The 21,029-nt window shown below is 29.1% G+C and overlaps 4 protein-coding genes and 1 long non-coding RNA gene across 8 annotated transcripts; 1 reads left to right on the top strand and 4 right to left on the bottom strand.

Moving 5' to 3' along the window:
• Positions 1-1,139: 1,139 nt before the first annotated feature.
• On the bottom strand, positions 1,140-8,891 carry LOC106790942. Of its 2 annotated transcripts, XR_001382139.1 has the most exons (4): positions 8,700-8,891; positions 7,762-7,897; positions 1,637-6,863; positions 1,140-1,554 (listed from the first exon to the last, which is right to left on the bottom strand). It is a non-coding gene; the product is annotated as an uncharacterized LOC106790942 (long non-coding RNA). The 2 variants fall into 2 exon arrangements; XR_001382138.1 differs by having other exon boundaries at positions 1,637-7,897.
• Positions 7,904-8,693, bottom strand: LOC106790941. Its single transcript, XM_014756220.1, has one exon. The coding sequence runs from the start codon at positions 8,527-8,529 to the stop codon at positions 8,089-8,091; it is 441 nt and encodes a 146-aa protein (XP_014611706.1). The 5' UTR covers positions 8,530-8,693; the 3' UTR covers positions 7,904-8,088.
• A 2,167-nt stretch (positions 8,892-11,058) lies between the features above and the next one.
• On the bottom strand, positions 11,059-13,629 carry LOC106790955 (uncharacterized aarF domain-containing protein kinase 1). Its single transcript, XM_014756243.1, has 2 exons — positions 13,257-13,629; positions 11,059-13,182 (listed from the first exon to the last, which is right to left on the bottom strand). Exon 2 carries the CDS (start codon positions 13,174-13,176, stop codon positions 11,602-11,604), a length of 1,575 nt encoding a protein of 524 aa, XP_014611729.1. The 5' UTR covers positions 13,177-13,182; positions 13,257-13,629; the 3' UTR covers positions 11,059-11,601.
• Positions 13,630-14,024: 395 nt separating this feature from the next.
• On the bottom strand, positions 14,025-20,428 carry LOC106790956 (ubiquinone biosynthesis monooxygenase COQ6, mitochondrial). The gene is made up of 7 exons (XM_014756244.1): positions 20,225-20,428; positions 19,834-20,024; positions 19,502-19,741; positions 15,029-15,199; positions 14,627-14,937; positions 14,261-14,543; positions 14,025-14,196 (listed from the first exon to the last, which is right to left on the bottom strand). The coding sequence occupies exons 1-7, from the start codon at positions 20,418-20,420 to the stop codon at positions 14,152-14,154; spliced, it is 1,437 nt and encodes a 478-aa protein (XP_014611730.1). The 5' UTR covers positions 20,421-20,428; the 3' UTR covers positions 14,025-14,151.
• Positions 15,208-19,504, top strand: LOC106790954 (transient receptor potential channel pyrexia-like). 3 transcript variants are annotated; one of them, XM_014756242.1, is made up of 8 exons: positions 15,208-15,744; positions 15,825-15,988; positions 16,107-16,263; positions 16,357-16,649; positions 16,736-16,918; positions 17,017-17,302; positions 17,374-17,751; positions 17,850-19,504. In XM_014756242.1, exons 3-8 carry the CDS (start codon positions 16,150-16,152, stop codon positions 19,398-19,400), a joined length of 2,805 nt encoding a protein of 934 aa, XP_014611728.1. In that variant the 5' UTR covers positions 15,208-15,744; positions 15,825-15,988; positions 16,107-16,149; the 3' UTR covers positions 19,401-19,504. The 3 variants fall into 3 exon arrangements, with proteins under 3 accessions (XP_014611728.1, XP_014611726.1, XP_014611727.1); XM_014756240.1 differs by having other exon boundaries at positions 15,825-16,021; XM_014756241.1 differs by having other exon boundaries at positions 15,825-16,263.
• Positions 20,429-21,029: the final 601 nt, after the last annotated feature.

Genomic DNA, 21,029 nt, shown 5'->3' with positions numbered 1-21,029 from the left:
GATGTCCAGCTCTCCAAATAGTATGGGATGTTTTTACAATGTACTTTCTCCTCTGACGAGGATCTTATAATGTACATTCCATAGATGACTAATTATTTAAGTATTACAATTCATACATTTTTTATGGTATTAATTGTTATTCTATTATTGTAATATCTTTTACATATCAGTAATTACAATAATTCGAATCATTAATTTGACAAATATACAATGCAGAGTATTTCACAGTACTCGAATACATAAATACTGATAAAGTAACGTTTGAATATCCTTCGTTTCTGTTATTCATTGTAATTAGTAGCATTTGATTTATTTTTTTTCGTGTACATATTTCTTGTTTATTAAATATCATTGCCAATTTTTCGTTAAGAAGTATTTGAATTAGTTTAAAAACGTTAAAAATTCAAACGTATTAAGTACAATAACTGTTTGTTAAAATAATATCCATCTTAAAAACATAATTAAGACCGAGATATTATTATAAATATTCTTTTTTATTTTCAGTTTAGATGATTGATTTCCTCTCCGAATTGTAATATTTTAATATATTGCAGTATTTGCAGAATTGTTTTTATCTATGCCAATTAATCCATTCCAAGTATATGCTGCTATTTTTAGTAAAATTGATTGCCTTCAAAGCTACTAAAATGTTGTTAGCATATTCAAAAGGAGATTAATCTTCAAAACATTTTTTTTCTTTCTATAGTTACCTGAAATATAATATTTTGCTAACAATATAAAATTTTATGACAAAATAATTATATGTAATCATAATTTACGTAATTGCATAGCGACTATTTTCTCTTTCACTAGAGTAATACACACTAAATTATTATAAACATATTTTTGTTTTTTTAATCATTTTATATATGTGTATATTTTTTTTTTTTTATATTTTTTATGTAATTGTTGCTTTCTTTTAAGGGATCTCATTTTTATTCTTTTAAATATTTTTTTTTTATTGTTTTTGTTTTTTATTTTATATTCTTATCTTTTTTAATTTTCTATGTATATTAATCCTTTTTAATTTTTTGTATAATCTTTTTTATTTTTTTGTATAATCTTTTTTATTTTTTTGTATAATTTTTTTTAATTTTTTGTATAATCTTTTTAATTTTTTGTATTTTAATCTTTCTTAATTTTTTTAATATTTCAATCTTTTTTAATTTTTTTCAATATATTTTTTAATTCTTTTGTTTATATATAATTTTTTTTTATATGTATATTTTTTTAAACATAATTTGATGAATTTTTTTATATATAATATCGTTTTTACAAAGGTCGACAGGCCGCAGATAAAAATCTTATTAATAATAGAAAGTTCAGACAAGAGCGTGTATACACATGCGCTTTTTCTACAAGCGGCCAGCAATGCACAGTGCATTAACACGCTTATGGCATCTAAAAACAAGTTGAAAACGTGACAAATACTAAAAGTAATGTAACAACCAACATAAATGTTAAAAATGAAAACTCTAAAAAAATAATAAATGTTGAAACAATCTTATCTTCGATAGGTTGGAAGTCTCCCAACTAGATATAAAGAAAAAATATCTGTAAAAAAAGAAAGTTTGTTAGTAAACGAACTCAATGAGAATAAACACCGAACATAAGAAATTCATGTTCTGATTCAAACCTTTTAAAATTAAAAAATATGCTATTTTGCTGGAACTCTGCATTATTTATCCCAAGGCCTGTTTTAAAGATGGTTCGGGTCAATTGAAAAATATCATCTCCTAATTGTATACGGGGAAAATAGTAACATCCAAGAAGAGGAAGAAGATACAGCCAAACGCCAAACGCCAAATGTGGATATCCCATTAATTATTAATTCTCCGATAGTAGATATTATTTTGATGCCTGCGATACCAATAACTTCGACAAAATTTTCCAAAGTCGTACTGCATGAGTAACGTTCCTAAAAGTTATTTTCAGTGTAGCATTCATCCCAATGATAATTTCGGCTGCTAAAAGTTTGACTATGAAGGCATAAACCCAAGAGACGATGATGCCGAATATGAAGATCTTCCAAAATTAGTAGAATACCGATGGACGTCAACACCACGGTTTTATTCGACGACCAATCCCATCCTTTTAGTTTGATCGGGCATTGGGACACCATCGATGTTTTCAAGGATCCATTGACTAGATTTATTCCGAGCTTTAACAGTATTACTGAAGTCCTGAGAAAATCGCGATCGACTATCTTCCAAGAATCTTCATTGATTATTTTAACTTTGCTTATATAAATGTATGGCATCTATATGAAATAGTTGATTTTTGTGTTTCTTCCTGTATTGAGAAAACTTGTCATAATTTTTTTCAATGTTGACAAAAACTGCTATAATGATTAATTCTGTTTTTCTTCCTGTATTAAAAACTTGTCATAATGCTTTTCAATATCGATGAAGTGCTATGATTTCTGTGCTTTCCTTCCTGCATTGAATACTTTTAGTAATACATTTTTGATATTGACCAAGTGCTATAATAATTTTCGATCAAGTTGGATGTTATAAATATCTAAATTCGTTGCAAGTTAATATATGTTGCTTCTGTACAAATTATGAAGAATGTGTGATCTAGGAGAAAATTACCAAAATCTACCCTTAACAATACGTTAAGTAAAATGATTGTTGTTGAAGAAATACCTCAGTTAATACTGTACTTAAAGAAACAGGAGAAGATAAGCATTATTATAGCATCATAGAGAAACAGTCGAGTTAAATATTAATTATGGACATTTTCTCTTCGCTATTTAGTATAGTGCACATCCATCATCTCATGCGTATTCTTGATCCTAAGAGGACAACCCATAATGCTAGAAAATTTTTCTATATATCGCACATACAAGTGATGCTAAATCTGAAATGCTATTGAAGAATTTTCAAGTTATTAGTACCCCTCCCTTCCCCCTCCCTACCCCAAAATGTCTAAATAATTTATTAAACTTTTCAATACACTGATGTGATATACAGCAGTACACAATCATTTTGGAAGCAAAGTAACCAATTATTATACAATGTGTAGTATAGAATCAATGAAGAAGTAAGTTTAAAAGCGCGCAATACACAGCACTTAATAAACAGCATATCAATCAATAAAGCCATTAAAAAATTGTTAAGTCTCATAATGTCTTTTTCTAATAGAAGAAAAAAAAAATATATATATATATATATATATATATGTATATATATATCAACTCACGAAATTCACTCACCAAAGTTTTGCTAGCATCAAAAGCCATTTCTACGATAATAGTAATATTATTTCTACCTCTTCCAGCCACAGAGAATTTTTAATTACCAAGCATCATTCGTTAAATTACTTTGGTAGATTTGGACAATTGTAATGCGCTAATTACTTTCTATATATTCAAGACCGAACGTACATTTGCTACCAAACTTAATATTCCACCCAATTTTAGCAATCATGATGCGCATTATACATATATATCTTGAGCTTGAAGTACAACACTTGCTTGGTTATCACATTACACAAAACTTGGTTTTATTCACACGTATTTTTGATATATCAAAGAACTTTCTCACATCATAGCATAATTAAATATAAACAAACGAATGCACTAGTTTCACACAGCCTACACTTTCAGTAGTATTCCTTCTCCTCTTCCTATCTTCAAATATTACAAGCCATGTATTTGAAATATCTTCATAAATTGCCTGGTTTCATAAATAAGCGAAGAAAAAATTTCTATTCCGTAATATATTATATATCTTGCTGTTATACTCTATATGTTAAACGAAATTGACCAATCAATCATTGCAGCAAAAATAAAATTGATAATCGTTTGATATACTTCTTCCACATGTTTTTTTTTCTATAGAAACAATGTTATTTTTAATCTCTGTCATTTTTAATCTCTATCATTTTCCTGCAAGAAAAATATTAATTTCCCTCCTACAATACACCTACTATTTACCTGAGAAACATTTCTATCTGGAAAATGATGACTTTTATACTTCAATTCGAATTCTTGTCTCAGAGAATTATTTTACTCCAATATTGACGAGTCTTGTAAATAATATCATTATATCGTACCAGCTTGTTAAATAATAAAATCGTTGCAATTGCACAAGCTATCTACTTTAGGGTGTCATTCATTGCCTTATCCTTTTCTCTTTAGATGGTGTTGTAAAATTCAAATAATGGATGTGTTTTTTTTATCTACATGATACATACGGATGGATGTTCTGTGCGGTATTATCTTCTGACGTAAGGACGGTTGTTGGATATATATGCGTTCAATGGATATGTTAATATCTGCATCCCATGAAGAAGAAATTTTCCACCAATTAGCAGTTTCAAAAGTGCGTTTCTCAAATAGCTATATTCTAATCTTCCACTGGCTAGGTACAATGCGTTCTGAAGTAGACTACCATGCTGCACATGCTTTGGCTGATATCACAAGAATACCTGATGGGGAAATGTGCATAGTTCAGCTAGCAATCTCTGTGGAAAGAAAATGCAAGATCTTTTTGCCCTTCCCTTTCCTTCCCTAATTCTCACATAAAACAATCTACGAATCTAAACTATATACATATATTTAAAAAAAAAACAAAAAGAAAGAAAAATTATACTGATTAAAGAGTTGCATAAAATTGTTTTAGGTATATAAGTTGAAATACCTTGTGACGTACACACATACTATTGAAAATTATGATATTTGAAATGTCTGAATATTAGAACATGAATTCTTACAACATATATCCATCTTCTTAATACTTTGTTTAAATTTATATTCAAATGATGAATGTTGTGGATGTATGTTATTATCATATGATATCAGCGTGCAGTGCAGGAACCTGTTATTTAAACTTTGGTGAACAATAAGAAATACTTTCATGGAAGAATCATTGCTAAGTAATAAATATTATGCGTTTTTGTCTACTTTTCTTTTAACGTATATTCATTAAGTAGTGTTTGGATGTTCTTTCTTGTTCAACAACATATCTTGTTAGACTGTAGAGATGTATCCAAACGAGTCTTCTCCATTTTAGTAATTGCACGAAACACAGCAACATTCCTGTAGCTCAAAACAACATTTTGCTTTGCCCACCCTTACCACATAAACTATTTCCAAACGATCAAATACGCAAGTTTAAATAATAATAATAATAATAATAATAATAATAATGTTCAATTGCACATCCGACTATGTACAAATATATGCATTATGTAAAATTTGCTTACAAATACATTATTAGCGATTGTAATATACCAGGATCCAGTCGAAATCCAAAGCCATGTGTTTGCGATATTTGGGGCTGATTAGTAGTAACTGGAATAAGAATGTGAAATAATCCGGAATCTCCAACATACCTTTTCCAATTTAAGCCAGACATTGAGAGATTATATGAGCGTTATAATATATACAATTCCAGCAATCTTCCAGCGCATTAAAATTTGTCTATGATAACTGTGAAAAACAGAACAGCCCCAAAAGAAGCCTCACAACAGAATATAGATTTCAAAACATATATTCATATCAATAAGCAAATTTCTTTCAAGCCAGTCAATCATTTTCCAATGTTGTTGTTCTTGATATATTGTTTCATATTTAAAAACCAAATGTAGTTTAACGGTTATTAATTGTGACTAAGTTTTGATATCAAATAAATTTTTCTCAGGGCTTAAAACAAAATTGCATTGATCAAAGTATTTAGACTTTCTATCATGTTCCAGCAACTTCTTCCATCCAAAGCAGTTTTCATCATTGCTAAATCCTATCTCCGTTGTTAGAGTGAAGAATGAAAAATCCATATAGAGGAATAGAACATTCTGAAGTAAAAAAAATTCTCAACATACACCTGCCCCCTGTCCTTCTATATTCATACATGTCAGTTCATAATACATCTAATACTTGTAAGGGATACCTCCTTCCTTCAATTAATTCCTGTTCTGTACATCTCAGTGAGATAGATTCTATTGACCATGCTTTCCATTTAATCTAGAAAACACATAACGCACAAATTCCATCCCTAATTTTATAAACATATTGATATACAGGGTACCTTTATGCCACCGAGGGGTAAGTATCTTTCAGGATCACATCATATCTGTGAAAATAATTATTGCGCACACAGAGACCAAAAGAGCATAGAAAAATGTAAAAACTTATGCATCATCTTCATCATCATCGCTGGCTTTGTTAGTAAAACCCATTGCTATTCTTCATTCATAACTCTTTTGTGTGAAACTACTACTCATATTTACCATAGATCATTTTCTCTCATATTTCTTTGCTTTAATTACTGACATGCATTACGAATCATCATACCTCAAAACTTATGCTAATAAAATGTATCGATGAAGTTGATTGTATACTGGCATAGCCGATTTGCATCATGTCAACAACCAGAGTAAATTGGTATTAGCAGCGCAAGCACTGGAGGAGTTTTTGAGAATCTTCCACGTTCAGTAGAAACGTTCCGAATCTGAAGAAACACGTTACAAGGGTGGTGGTGGTTGGCAATACGAAAGAGCTCACCAGAGAGTGGTACGAGTTTTCTGCCTCGTAGTGAGCCTTGTGCATCACGCGCTGAAGTTTTTGAGAAGACTCGCGAGTTGGTTGTGTGCTGACGGTGCGAAGATATGGTGGGTAGGTACATGTTTATGCTCGACTGGGCCCCCACACATTTGGAGATCAAAGTGCGGCTTGCACGACCTTCTAAAAACAAAGACTAACCCACCCCTTTCCCACTCGATACAAATCTTGTCGTCTCACCACACCTTATTCCTACGGGTTATGGACAGGCCAACAACTTCAGAGCCGATAACCAATTGCTTCAGCGATATTTGTTTAGTATTCTCTTGCTCAAGGATTTTCTAGGGTGAATGCCAGACTGAAAAGGATTTATGGTATTAATATGATGTGTATGATGATATTGGCAGATTATATGAAGAAAATCATTTTTATTTCAAACAATTTATTTTCGTGAATACTTCCGTTATTCATCTCGTCATCTATAAAATATATATCATCTAATATATATAATATATATATATATATATATATATTATATATTATATATATCAATATACAAAATTCAATGTGAATTAACATTTTCGTCAATAGTCTTCTACAGTAGACTTTCGTACAAAACTAGTTAGTAATTATCAAGAATAATTTGCAGAAAAGAATTTTCTCAATATCAAATATGTTCTCAGAAATTTATACCAAAACATTAAATATAGGAAATTGTTTGTCCTATAACGTGTAATGTATTAACCGTGTTATACAAAAGTCTACTGTACATCAAATTCTATTACTCTACAACTTGAGATCATTTTAATATTACAATATTTCTTTATCACAGTAAAATATTAAATGCTACGATTTAGTATCACATTGGAAATAATTACAAAAATTATACAGGTACATGAACCATTAGTCAAGTTATTCCAGTGATGCTACAAATTAATCCTGAAATGGGTCATCCATAATGTTCTGCAGTTTTCATAGAGATTAAAGCGTATAATATGAAACCGCAATCAAGTATATCATGCAAACAAACAAAAAATTATTTCAAAGTTTGGGTTTCATCATTAAATTTTACAAAAACAAGTTAAAATGGGCATCTATGAGAAACCAAAGAATTTTCTGGATGGCCTAATATTTGAACACATTGTCTGTAAATCTAATTAAACTCTACAAATAATTGTTCACCAAATTGAGTCTCGCTTTAAAAAGTTCCAATTTCAAAGTTAATAGAATGTTTTGGTTCGATACAGTTTACAAACCAAATCGATGATAGACTAGGACCAGAAAGAATGGTATCTCAGCTTCCTAGATGTGCTCAGTGCCCATGGACATCTCGATTGGCAGTATCCTCTCTCTTCCTAACCACTTCTTCCATAGCCACCTCAAACGGTGAGACTGCAAGTAAAAAATTTCCAGATATACACCAGGGTAACGATGTAACACTTGTAGACGCCTCAGTACACTGGTCGGTACTGCAACTCTTCTAGTTTCATCCAAATGATGAAATCTTGGTATTAATTTAATTATTGGTGCTAGGTTAATTGGTGAGGTAGAGATTTTTAGATCCTTTCGTAAGTTACGCAATTTTAGCGTTGTAGTGGATCTTTGACTTCAGATACTTGTTTCATGAAATCGTCTAAGCTGCTTAATTCTGGACACAATGGTTCGGGTTGTGAATTATTGTGTTGAGATATAAGATCAGAGTAACTTTGATTCTGTGATTGTGAGATCTTTAGTTGTTTACTTCTAAGCTTGTATTCAGCGCTAGAAAGAGCGTACGCCAAAATAGTTTCTATACGTAAATTGCGCTGACGATTTTTACGTAAATGTAATTGCTTACGACGTACAGTTTTTATCCACTTAGTTAAAAGCTTGGTCTTAGATGCATCATAGTTAAAGTTCTTACGTCCGTCCATTTTGTTTTCGGTCTGCGAACGGTCAGCAGAAGTCTGAAGCTGCTGAGATGGTGGATTATGATGATTAGTTTTCTGTAGTTGCAACGAGCCAAAAAACAGTTCTTTATCCATATTCTTCTATTTCCTCTAATTCGACGTCTTTTTTCTATAGACCGTGTACGTGTTCTTACATATACTTGATGCACTAACTTACGAATACCAACAAGTATTGCAACCTCACACAAATATAGATGTTTTTTATATTTCACCTAGTAATGTTAATAATTAATGTAAACACCAACCTGTATCTGGCTCGTGTCTCTTCACGATCCGAGTAGCATTGCGGATTATATGAGAAGACGATGAATAGAACACGTAACTTAAATATTAACACTAGATTACTAACTAATTAAATTTTAGACTAGAGCCAAACACGGTCCGTACAGTTTGAGGTCGACTAGAGAAATGGATCTTACGGAAACCAAGGTAGCTGTTTATATACCCCTCCATGCGCCACTATGTAGTGTCCTTACGCGCGATCGATAGAAAGTAGTTCCCCAAATATCGTTGCTAATTTATTATTACGATTGAATTTTTGGTTCAAAATTTGTATTCATTGTTTCTATAATATTTTTTAATAATAATAGTAAGAATTTTTTTTCTTTATTTGACTTCTTTTCGATTAATTAATACTCAAAAGAAAACATTTGTTGGCGTAGGAACGTAATGCGGTCGCTTATTCGAACTTCCCCCTCCATTTTCATACACTCATCTGACGATCTTCACGTCTACCGCAGCCATCTTGTTGCGGACAAATTACAAGGTTGCCAGATTTCCACTTTTTCGATGGCATGCCTTAACCTTTTCATAGAATAATAGCGAAAATATTAATTTCTTTCTTTTTATTATATTTTTACTTTAGTAAAAATATATATTTATATATTCTTATATATTCATATATTTGTATTTTTTCTTTAATTTTATATACTTTCATGCTCCGTACATATTCTTTCTCTCTCTTTTTTTCTTTTTTTGAGAAAATGTAAACATATTTCTATAATTCTAAGAAACGAAAAATCTTTATAAAAAGTATACATTTTAAAATATAATTAAGGCTTTGATCAAAAAAAGATTTTGACCTCATATTTAGGATAACAATTATTTGAATAACAATTTCCAGAAAATACAATTTTAAACCTAGAGGAAAATTGCGTAGCATCTTAACTGAGTGATATATTTTATATTAAAATAATTGGAAAATATAAAAACGAATATAGTATAACATTTTGATAATAAAGATTTGAAAATATTTAATAATATAATAAAATATTTCAATATTTTTATGGGTCATATACTTTTATGAGAAATCTGGCAACATAGCTTACGGAGAATTTCCTTCTCGAATATACTCGTTCCATAGAACAACACCCATTGTATAGAAACTTTCTTTTCCCCGAATAATATAGAAATATCTATTTTTTCTCACTTTTGTGTGTTAGATATGATGGTGGTTCTTGTACTATACGTATAAGTATAGATATATCAATTTATTTATTTAAAAATAATCTCAGACATGACGCTCAAAGATGTTACGATATTACAAATGACGAAAACCTTAGGTTTTTTATAGATTGCAATTATATGATTCATAATATCTAAACTAATTCTTATTTAAATACTAAATAATTCTAATAAAATATTTTTTAAATTTCTTTGGTCGAAAATAAAGACAAAAAAGTTTGGATATTTTTGTTGCAAATTAGATAGAAATGTTGCTCTGTAACTTTTCATTAACAATAACTTTGTAGTATGTATTACGCATAAATGCGTATATTATCGAAAGAACAGATTTATTTTTAGAAAAATAACAGTGTATGAACATATATATATATATATGTATAGTGAGTAATGCATAAAAAGTAGATGTTCTGAAAGATAAAAAACAGGTACTCGTGTAAAACAAATAAAAAATAACAAAAGAAACTCAAAACATTGTTTACAAATCGATAGATGTTTTATTTACTAAATGATTATATAAGAATGCAGTAGATTTTTAAACTAAATTTTGTGCAAAATGAGAAAAGCCTAGTATGAAAAAATATTGCGTTTTTATTTGTCCATTACAGAATACATAATCTTTTCTTTTGTAAAATTTGTTCTAAGACACGTTGCATATATTTATGCAATTATATATATCGTGTTTCTAAAATAGTAATTTACAAACATTTAAATTAGATAAATTTTATTAAAAAAACTCATGGAAGAGTTATACGTATATTCTTCTTTTAAGTTAAGATTCGATCAATAAAGATTGCGTCATCTTTGTTAGTCGTTGCAGAAAGCATGCGCATAATTTACAAAAGTAGAGGTTATAAAATTATCGATTTATGATATATTTAAGAATATATATAGAGTGTACCAACTAATTTGATCAACTGAAATATTTCTGTTATTTTTGATTTTATGTTAAACAAATGCTTAGGTCGAAGTCACGCTGTTTCAAAGGACACATCTAGATATGAAGAATCTATGCATACACTAAACAATTGTTGGAATTTCTTTGAAACGAAATTTTTCGTAGTTTGGTTTTAATTTTTACATAGGAATGGAAAATAAATCTCTCTTATGGAGAATTATTTAAAATATTTATTTTTAAAAATGTTATTAACAAAATTGCTCATTTACTTGCAAACTTTCTTTTCGTTTATACAAATTGGATGTATTGTAGTGTGATATATAGTATATATATCTGCAGTTACATTTCATGTATATTATGTCTTTTTTATAGAGGCAATGATAAATTATTCTAACAATTCCATATATTTATGCTCTTTGCAAAGAATATATACAATATGTTTATATTACATTCCCTGAATTTAATATATAAGTTAGGTTGTTTCTTGGTATTTATATATGGCATACAAATATAGAAATGTATTATTATTAATGTGTTTATTAAATAAATTTATATTTTTTTATACTCAATACTTTTAATTGATAACAAACAGTATTAAAAATTTAGTAACAATTTAAATCTATATGTATAATTAATGAAAAATAATGTTACAACTATTTGGCATTAATATTAAAATGTATGAATTTAAAAATATTAATTTCTAAATATTTTTTTAAATCGGTAAAAGAATATACAAAATTGCTATATCATTTTTTAGTATATTGTTTGCTATCTAATTGTAAGTTTGATTAAAAAGCATAGAAATCATTTGCCCAGTATGACTCAATGCTTTTGTTTATATCAAAATGAAATAAGCCTAAGTAGACATAATAAAATGATAATTTCATAAGAGCCCATTGTTCGAGAAAACTCAATTCCCATCGTTTCCATCCGCTTGAACAGAATTTTAATTTCTCTCCATAAACCGATTGAATGCAACATTTGGACATTTCCATGAATGAAGACATTCGATTTTGTGTCTTCAATGAATGTTCAATTCCACGCATTAGATCATTAGTTTTAAGAATTAACAACATTTGCCTATTAACCCTTTGCAATACGTCGCTAATTTGTGGTAATAAATTAGGTATTTCTTTTTGAAAAAGTTCTTTCTCGTGTTTATCGTAATTTTTTTTCTGCACCCCTGACATTATAGTATCCCACGTTCTACCAGACACCATACACGATAGTAATCCGTAAAGATCACCTACGCCTAAATTCGTACAATGTTTTTGCATAGCAAATTTATCTCCGTTCAATATTGCTAACCATAATTTAGAATATTCCCATCTAAACTCATTGGAAAGATTTGCGTACAATCCATGATCCAATAAGATTATTTCAGCTTCCGAATTATTATTTCTAACAAGAATGTTTCCAGGATGAGGATCCGAATGTACAAATCCGCTAATAAATATCATATGGCTGTATAAACGACCTAATTTACTACTGACTTCATATGGATTTAATTTTTTGCTTCGTAGATATTGAAGATCATTAACTTGACCGCCTTCTAAGAATTCCATAGTTAAAACTCGTTGAGATGATAAATCCCAATATATTTTTGGTATTATTAACCAATTGTAATGAGAAAATTGGCTTTGTATCTTTTCTGCATTTCTTCCTTCTTGAGTAAAATCTAATTCTTGCGGTATATTTTTTTTACTTTCATCGACTAACCAATCGAATTTAAAGTCTGGAAATATATAGGATGTAATTTTTACTAATGCTGACATTGTTTTTATGTCAACAAAAGCATTGGTCTTGACAGTACGATGTTGAACTTTAACAGCGACAACATTGCCATTTTTAAGTACAGCTTTGTGAACTTGTGCAAGACTTGCGGTTCCCAAAGGTGTTGGCTCGATGACTTCGAATATATCATATGGGTCTTTTTTGAAATCTTCTTTTATTACCCTGAGGACATCTTTGAACGATGACTGTGGAGCAGAACTGTGTAAAACACGCAATGTACTAACATATTCTGCTGGTAACAAATAATCTAATGCTCCAATATGCTGGCCAACTTTTATATATACACCCTTATTGGCACAACAAAGCTCTAGAAGGCGTTCTGCTCCATATTTGTGTGCTTTTGATTTTAATTCTAAATATTTTGGTGATGTACTCTTTAAATTGCTATTGTAAAGTTCTTTTTTATAATGATTACCTATTATAAAAACAGTAACAGCAGCACGTCCAAGGCGTACAATACCTATTGATCCAATATCATATTCGTTAGCTCTTAAGGATACCAAAGTGCCTACAGCTATTGTACTTATTGTAGCAGTTTTCAAAAATCTTCTTAATGTAATCATTGCCATAAAAATCTGTAAAGTTGTTAAGTAAATATCAAATTAAGAGTTATTTTGTAAGAATATATAAATCAATAGACAAAACTAACCTTAAATCATGTCTTCAATATGTTAAAAAATAAATATGTGTATCTATTTCTGTTATATTATTTTTATATTTCAAAAAATTGTAAGTAATATTATGAATTAACTCTTTTTTATAATTTCGTCATATAATCTTCATGTTACATAACCTAAATGTCATTCATATAACGAACACGTTGTAATAAAAAATCAGTGAAGTATCTAATATTCGTAACATATTTATGTAGTTAAATTATCCTTTATTCACTGTTATATTTGAAATAAAAATGATACTTATCGAATATTCGAAGGATAAATAATTAGTAAGTTAGCTTTTTCAAAACTGAATAGTTGAAAACTTTCCTTATTGACTAGAAGTTTTTGAATGACTAAGATACTTTCACCTTTATAAAATTTTTGCATATATTTTATAAATTACAAAATGACCTTCATTTATTGCAGGCATTAATATTATATAACAATTTATGAATTAAATCAGACAATTATATAAAATTTAATGATTTTATAATACGAAATAATGTTGAACTTGCATATCAATTTTGATTGCAAAACAAGCCATTTTTTTTTATAGGATGTTGAATGGCTGGAAAATAAATGATTAAATAATTTTGACTTTATAATGATAAAGGAAATATTTCTCAATACTTAATAAGTCAATTGGGAGCATTATATAATATATATAATCGCAATGTATGTATAAACTGCACAGCCTCTTATTTATACAGAATTTAGTACTAAAATATAAAGTTATGTTGTACATAAAATAATATAGAAAATGTAATGACAAATATTAAAGCTCATATATTTCTTTTATATTAAGTAAACTACTCTTTCTTCTATTACTACTTTATAATCAGTTACAATGTTACAATTAATATTTATAAAAATTACAACCTATGATTAACATCTAACTTCTTGGTTGGATGCATGCTGTATCAAGGCTTTCTGAAATATTTATTTAATTTATTTTTATTTTACAGAAATTTATATGCATATATATATATGTTACCTTTAATATTGGTATAGCATTTGTAATTTGTAATCCTAAACTTCGAGCCAGAATAATGGGAGCTGCAGTTCCTTTGTACAATCGATGAAGAGCATCAATAGCTAGCATTGTAGGAATGTTATGACGCTGACGTAAAGTTTCATATTTAGTCAAGTACAACATGTTACCAAATACAGCACCATCCTTAACTATATCTGCAAGAATTTTTACCAAATCAACAATATCTCCAAAGCCTAAATTAACGCCTTGACCAGCTAAAGGATGAACACGATGTGCTGCATCTCTGTAATATAATTTAAAAAATTGTTCTTAAAAAATTACATTTAAAAGACCAAATATACAGATAAAAGAAAATTAATTAATTACCCAATCAAGACTGTTCCAGGAGCAACATATGATACAGAATGACCAAATCCTAACGGAAAAGCTGCTCTTGAACCTTCTACGATTTTTGATACTGATGGTGGCAATTGTCTTGATATTCCATTTTGTAGAGATAATCCTTGGAGTAATTGCTGTAAAGCTTTCATACCACTTTCTACAATACCATCTTTAGGATATACTTTCCACAATGCCTTGTTTATACTATCAACAAACTCTTCCTCTGATATTTTCATAAGATTTTTTGCTTCTTTAGTTGTAAGAGACCATACCAATGAGCTAAGGGTATTCGTTAACTAAAATATTAGTAAAAACTTCAATGTATATTATAAAATTATTTACACACACACATTATTTATTTAAAATAAATTTACAATAATAATGTACCGGAAGTAAAGCTATTGGTCCAGTTGGAAGGAATCTTTGCCAAGCGACAATATTTTCTGTTGGTTCACATAATTCCAATGTAGCAACAATTCCCATTTGATCGTATTTCCATTGTACGTACTGAACATTCATAGCTTCACGTACTTTGGAATTAACTCCATCTGCACCTACCTATTATATTAATATAAGTATATTATTATAAATTAAACTGTTGTTAGGGATAACATTATAAGAAGTGGGAGTAATACTACAGACTTCATTCTACTATGTCTGGAAATAACTTCTTTAGTTCTGTTCCAAGTATCAGAAAGCACACTTTAAGAGTATTACAAAATTTTACACCAAAACCAGTTTAAAAAAGCTATTAACAAATTAGATGCACATTCAAAAGAATCATAAGAACATCTTTTAGCGATTATGAAGATACAAATAATAAGACAGTGATTTTTAAATTAAAACGATGAAATTTTACTTTACTTATAAGAAAATAATTATACTTTTTTTTTTAAGTGAAAATTTTAAAGTGAAAATTTACTAATTTATTGCGCGCTCTTATTCTTTAAATTTTATATTTAATTTAATATTTCATTTCCGACAGGAAGAAGTGTGCGTTTGTATAGATATTTCCTAAGATGACGAATACGAGTATTTCCTCAAAGGATGTTGCTATCAGTTGATATACTTAGAAATACATTTCGTGATACCATTTTATACGGGTAGGAATTTTTATTACGTTTACAATATAAAAAAAAAAGAAAAAATAGCGTAAAAAAAATTTACATAAATTTATCTTTAGAGATGGTGAATGGTGCTAGAATATTGAAGAACAGTGGGAGCTAAATATATGCCAGCTCTGTTTTATAAACATCAAGAGTATATGTGGACATTCTGTAAGATATACAGAGAACAGGAATAGTTTCCTAGTGGTAATGCACAAGAGTAATGTGAACGGAATAAAACGTTTGTAGTTATTACCTATCTATTACAGAAAAAGTATTAAATTTCTACACTTTTTCTAAACATTTCATATGACGTCATTTTAATTAAATAATTATTAAGTATTTGATTTATCTTTCAGGCATTGTATTCAGATAAAAGTGATCAAAGAAAAATATATAACAATGTCTTTACTAAATAAAAAATTTTTTAAAAGACTATCCGGTCATAGTAGTTCACAAAGAGAATCAAGAAAAAGTGATAAAGACAAAACACCATCTATCGTTGTTAATTATGAGGTCAGATTAATAATTTAAATATTTTTCATACATGGTTTATTTTATTTCAAGATGACATTTTTCTATCGTGTTACAAAATGATTTACTATTTAGAACAACGAGGATGATATATGGATGGATGAAATAGATAAAAAAAGTATCTCTTCTGAGGAAACATCGGAACCCGTAATGTGTCATATTCGTCAACGACCAATGAATCAACAACAATTATGGACTAAAGATGAAATTACTTTAGCATTGTCTAATCTTCCAGCAGGGGAGGTAGCTCTTGCTACAATTCCTACATTGTATGGCAGCATTTTGCAAACAATATTAGAGGAATTACAAGATTTACATCTTAGAAAATTACATATGGATTATAAAAGAACATGCAGTTTCACAAACGGGTATGCTTTAAAACAAGTAATAATTTATCAACAATGATTAATTTCGTTTAATATATATAATTCATTTGATTTATGTTTCAAATTAGATGTATAAAGAAAACTATTTTAATATCAGAAAATAATACAGCAGCAACAGCAACACCTACAGAATTGTTAGTAAAATGGCCAGAGACGTGTCTTCTCGTTGCTTGTTGGGTTGGTCATTTTGAAATAGTTAAGATATTATTAGAAAAGAATGTAAACATCTCTTGTACGGATGAAGATGGAAGGTTTGTTATAAACTCATAATGTTTTTAATAAAGGTGGATATAAGGTAGAATATAACACAAATATTGTGTAGTACTAAAAATGCATATTATAATTACAGGACTCCAGTACATTTAGCAGCTAGTGCTGCATTTGTAAGAATACTAGAAAAGTTATTATCATTTGGTGTAGATCCTTGCGAATGGGATTTCAATAAAAAATGCACACCTTTGCATTGCGCTGCTGCAGTTGGAAATGTTGCTTGCATTAAATCTTTGATAAAAGCTAAAGCAGATGTAAATGCTGGATTTCCAGGGAAAACTCCCCTTCATTATGCAGTACTAAATAATGCAGTAGACAGTGCTGAAGTTTTGCTACAGGCTGGTGCACATCCTAATAATCCACAAGTACTTGACATAATGAAATATATGATATTATTGATTTAATGGTGTAAAATATAATAATTACTCTCAAATAGGTTTATACTGAGACACCATTACATGTAGCAGCTAGTCTTGGATCTGTTCCTTGCATGAAACTTCTATTAAGTCATGGTGCTGATGTAAGAGTTCAGCTTGGCACTGCTAGATCAACACCAATTCATTTAACAGCTGAAGAAGGTAGTGCAGAATGTACTAAATTGTTAGTAAATGCTGGTGCTTCGTGCGAAGCTAAAAATTCAAAGGGCCAAACGGCAATGCATTTAGCTGCATTAGCTCAATCTTCGGAAACTTTGGAAGTACTTATTAATGCAGGTGCAACAGTAAACGTCGAAGATATCGACGGAAGAACACCGCTACATGCAGCAGTTGCAAAATCGTTAAGAGCAACTGAATTAGTGAAAATTTTGATTCAGGTTCATATATATATATATACATATATATTAATAAAAATATAATAACATATTAAAGATTTATACAAATAGCAAGAATTTTAATTTTTTTTTTTAAATAGGCTGGGGCATCGGTTAATAAGCCTGATAAATATGGTTATACTCCACTACATATAGCAGCATTAAATGAAAATTCATCTACAGTAATGATGTTATTATCGAAAGGTGCAGATGTTACTGTCAGGACTAAAGGTGGTATTTCAGCATTAAGTTTTATTATTCGGAGAACACCAGATGTTTTGCCACGTTTTGTTACAAGACTGGATCAAGCTATATCTTTATATGATCATGAGTTAGGAGACGTTGATTGTGAGTTGAGATTAGATTTTAGACCCTTAGTGCCAGGAGGAAAAGGAGAAACGGATTTAATGCTTTGCTTAATAGAAGTTGGTCAAGGTCATATTTTAAAGCATCCGTTATGCGAAAGTTTTCTTTACTTGAAATGGTTGAGAATACGTAAATTTTTCCTATTTAGTTTAATCTTCCATTCTATTTTTGTTATATTTTTTACAGGCTATATTGCTGTTACATATTTATGGAATATGGAAAATTTTAGCAAAATATTATTTTGGCTAATATTAACTTACACGTGTATGCTTATAATCAAAGAATTGTTTCAAATTGCTCATGACGTATGTTGTTATGTTAAACGTTGGGAAAATTGGTTACAATGGTGTGTAATTTTAACATCATGCTGCGTTTTAATTAAACCCATTAATAATTGGCAACATCATGTTGCAGCTTTAGGAATTTTATTAATCTGGATTGAATTAATGATAGTCGTAGGAAGATTTCCAATGTTCGGGCTTTATATTCAAATGTTTACTCAAGTGTCAATAAATTTTTTTAAATTTCTTGGTGCTTACATTTGTCTTATAATAGGATTCTCTCTAGGATTTTGTGTTTTACATAAAAATTATAAATCTTTTGAAAATCCATTAATAGGTTTACTCAAAACGATTATAATGATGTCTGGAGAGTTAGAATTTGAAGACGTATATTTTGACAAAGAATTTAAAGTTTTATATACTGGTACATCACATTTGATGCTTTTAAGTTTTGTTATTCTAGTAACTGTAATCTTAACAAATCTAATGGTCGGTCTGGCTGTATCGGATATACAAGAATTGAGAAGATGTGCTGGACTCGATAGATTGGTACGTAGAGCTGAGCTTGTATCATATCTAGAGGGAATGTTATTTTCTAAGGTATTAAATTATGCACCTAAAAATCTAATGAGAACATGTAGACGCGAAGCTATGCTTTTGCACCCTCCATATCATTGTGCAATTCAGATTCGTCCAAATGATCCAAGAGAAAAACGTTTACCCAGAGATTTAGTAAAAGCTATATATCGTTTGGTATGCGAAAGAAAAGTTAGAAATACAACCAATAGGGGTACATTTATGCAAAGTGTAAATGCATTGGAATCTGATTATGTAAAGTTCAATCGACTTCAAAGTACTAATTCATCAACAGAATATAATCAACAACAACTAAATGAATTAGCGAATGAATTGAAAAGATGTTCATATAACATTACAATGCGTTTAAACAGTCTTACCAATAGAGTAGAGAATATTGCTAAAGAATTGGATGTATCGGTAAGTTAGTAAATAAAATGAAAAAGTTATTAGAAAATGTATTTTTTATATTCATTATTTTTAAGAAACTAGTAAATAAAAATGTAATTAAATATAAATTTGTCACTTACCAATAACTTGGTCTCGTATTGTTTTCCATTTTCTAGTTGTATTTTAGTATTAGCTCCTTCAATGTTCGGCAACAATAAATTTGTAACTTTTGCATTATAGACTACATTAACATTTGATTTTTCACGTAACTGTGTATTTACTGCATGAAGTAGTAAATCATTTTCTACTATGTATGCCAATTCTTTAGATAAATAATCCTCATTGAAAGTTATTATAGCATCGGAACATGCATCCCAGACCTACTAATTGATATTATACATGATGTATATGTAAAGGCCATAATACTTTATGTTAAATAAAATAAGGTGTATAAAAAGAAATCTAGTAGTACCTGCATTATTTTTACTGGACAACATCGTACAGCTTCTATATGTCGCCATGCTCCTATGCTCGATAGTAAAGTGCGAGTTTGTTGATTCAAAGCGACAACACGATTGGAATACTTCTCTTGTGGTTTATATTCATATTTATTGTTGCCTTCCAATAGCAATACATTTTTCGACTCTAGCATTCTATTATTAGCTTTAAATATAATTTATGTTATTATTTGGTTATTTATGCAAATTGTTATAAATATAATTATTTTGTAATATATTGTAGATATAATTCATTGTTTATATTTATATATATTTGAAATAAAAAGTTTTAGTATAAGTAAGTCATTTTTCTATTTTAAAAACAGTCTCTATCATATCAATATACAAATTAAAAATAAAACTAACCTATTGCACATGCCAATGTTGTTCCTACCATACCACCTCCTGCAATAACAATATCATAAAATTCTTCATTGTTTTTATCATCAGTATAATTTCTTCTTATAGACGTCACATTATTTGCAATAGTGCATTTACACTGTTTGGTTAAAGAAATGAACAATCTGCGATATAAAGTTCCCGTGCCGACAAGGGTTGCCATTTTGCATAGTAAATACTATCATTATATTTGGAAAATAAACAATTAAATTAAAAATTCTTGTTGTAATATTTGATATATAAATATCAGTTATATATTTTTGCAATAATTTTAATATCGCTTAAAATATTTTTATTTAGTTTGATTTAAATCGAGAAAAAAAAACAATATTTCAACGATGCTGCATATTTTTAAAATTTTCGCGCCCGAACATTTCATTTTAAAATAAAATATTACCGCTCGATCTAACTTATGCAAAAAATGAATTTATTGATCGATTTTTTTAAATATAAATATCTCAATAAAATAAAAAATTATTTCAGAAACAAATAAGTACAACTAAATCGTACTATTCCAGCTACAGATCATAAAATAACTAAGAAATATATTCGAATGGTTGTCATCGCAACCATTGTAAGGACAACACGGAGAATAGAAATTAGTAAAATGTCATTGAAAATCGCACAATATTTTAAGGGCAGAAGATAATTATAAATAAATATTAATATTGAATTAATGTGTGCAATCGTTCTTTTAAGATTCCGTTTATTGTAAATTATAAAAACTTAGAAATGCATTTCGATTTCACCATGGCGACGAAAATATCGGGGA

The sequence above is a fragment of the Polistes canadensis genome, unplaced genomic scaffold (genome assembly GCF_001313835.1).
Source record: "Polistes canadensis isolate GaletaPanama2010 unplaced genomic scaffold, ASM131383v1 scaffold_272, whole genome shotgun sequence".
Classification (NCBI taxonomy): Eukaryota; Metazoa; Arthropoda; class Insecta; order Hymenoptera; family Vespidae; genus Polistes; species Polistes canadensis.
Note: the sequence above shows the minus strand (reverse complement) of the source record. Positions and strands in the feature narration are given on the sequence as shown.

Bases quoted from the DNA above. Each gene is read 5' to 3' on its own strand.
- LOC106790956 (XM_014756244.1), bottom strand. From the start codon at position 20,420: ATGGCAACCCTTGTCGGCACGGGAACTTTATATCGCAGATTGTTCATT. The intron at 14,938-15,028 runs GTACATTATTAT...CTAATATTTTAG, and splicing joins GACCAATAGCTTTACTTCCG to TTAACGAATACCCTTAGCTC. The intron at 14,544-14,626 runs GTAATTAATTAA...ATTATATTACAG, and splicing joins CCTGGAACAGTCTTGATTGG to AGATGCAGCACATCGTGTTC.
- LOC106790954 (XM_014756242.1), top strand. From the start codon at position 16,150: ATGTCTTTACTAAATAAAAAATTTTTTAAAAGACTATCCGGTCATAGT. The intron at 16,650-16,735 runs GTATGCTTTAAA...GTTTCAAATTAG, and splicing joins ACATGCAGTTTCACAAACGG to ATGTATAAAGAAAACTATTT. The intron at 17,303-17,373 runs GTACTTGACATA...ACTCTCAAATAG, and splicing joins CACATCCTAATAATCCACAA to GTTTATACTGAGACACCATT.
- LOC106790941 (XM_014756220.1), bottom strand. From the start codon at position 8,529: ATGGATAAAGAACTGTTTTTTGGCTCGTTGCAACTACAGAAAACTAAT.
- LOC106790955 (XM_014756243.1), bottom strand. From the start codon at position 13,176: ATGGCAATGATTACATTAAGAAGATTTTTGAAAACTGCTACAATAAGT.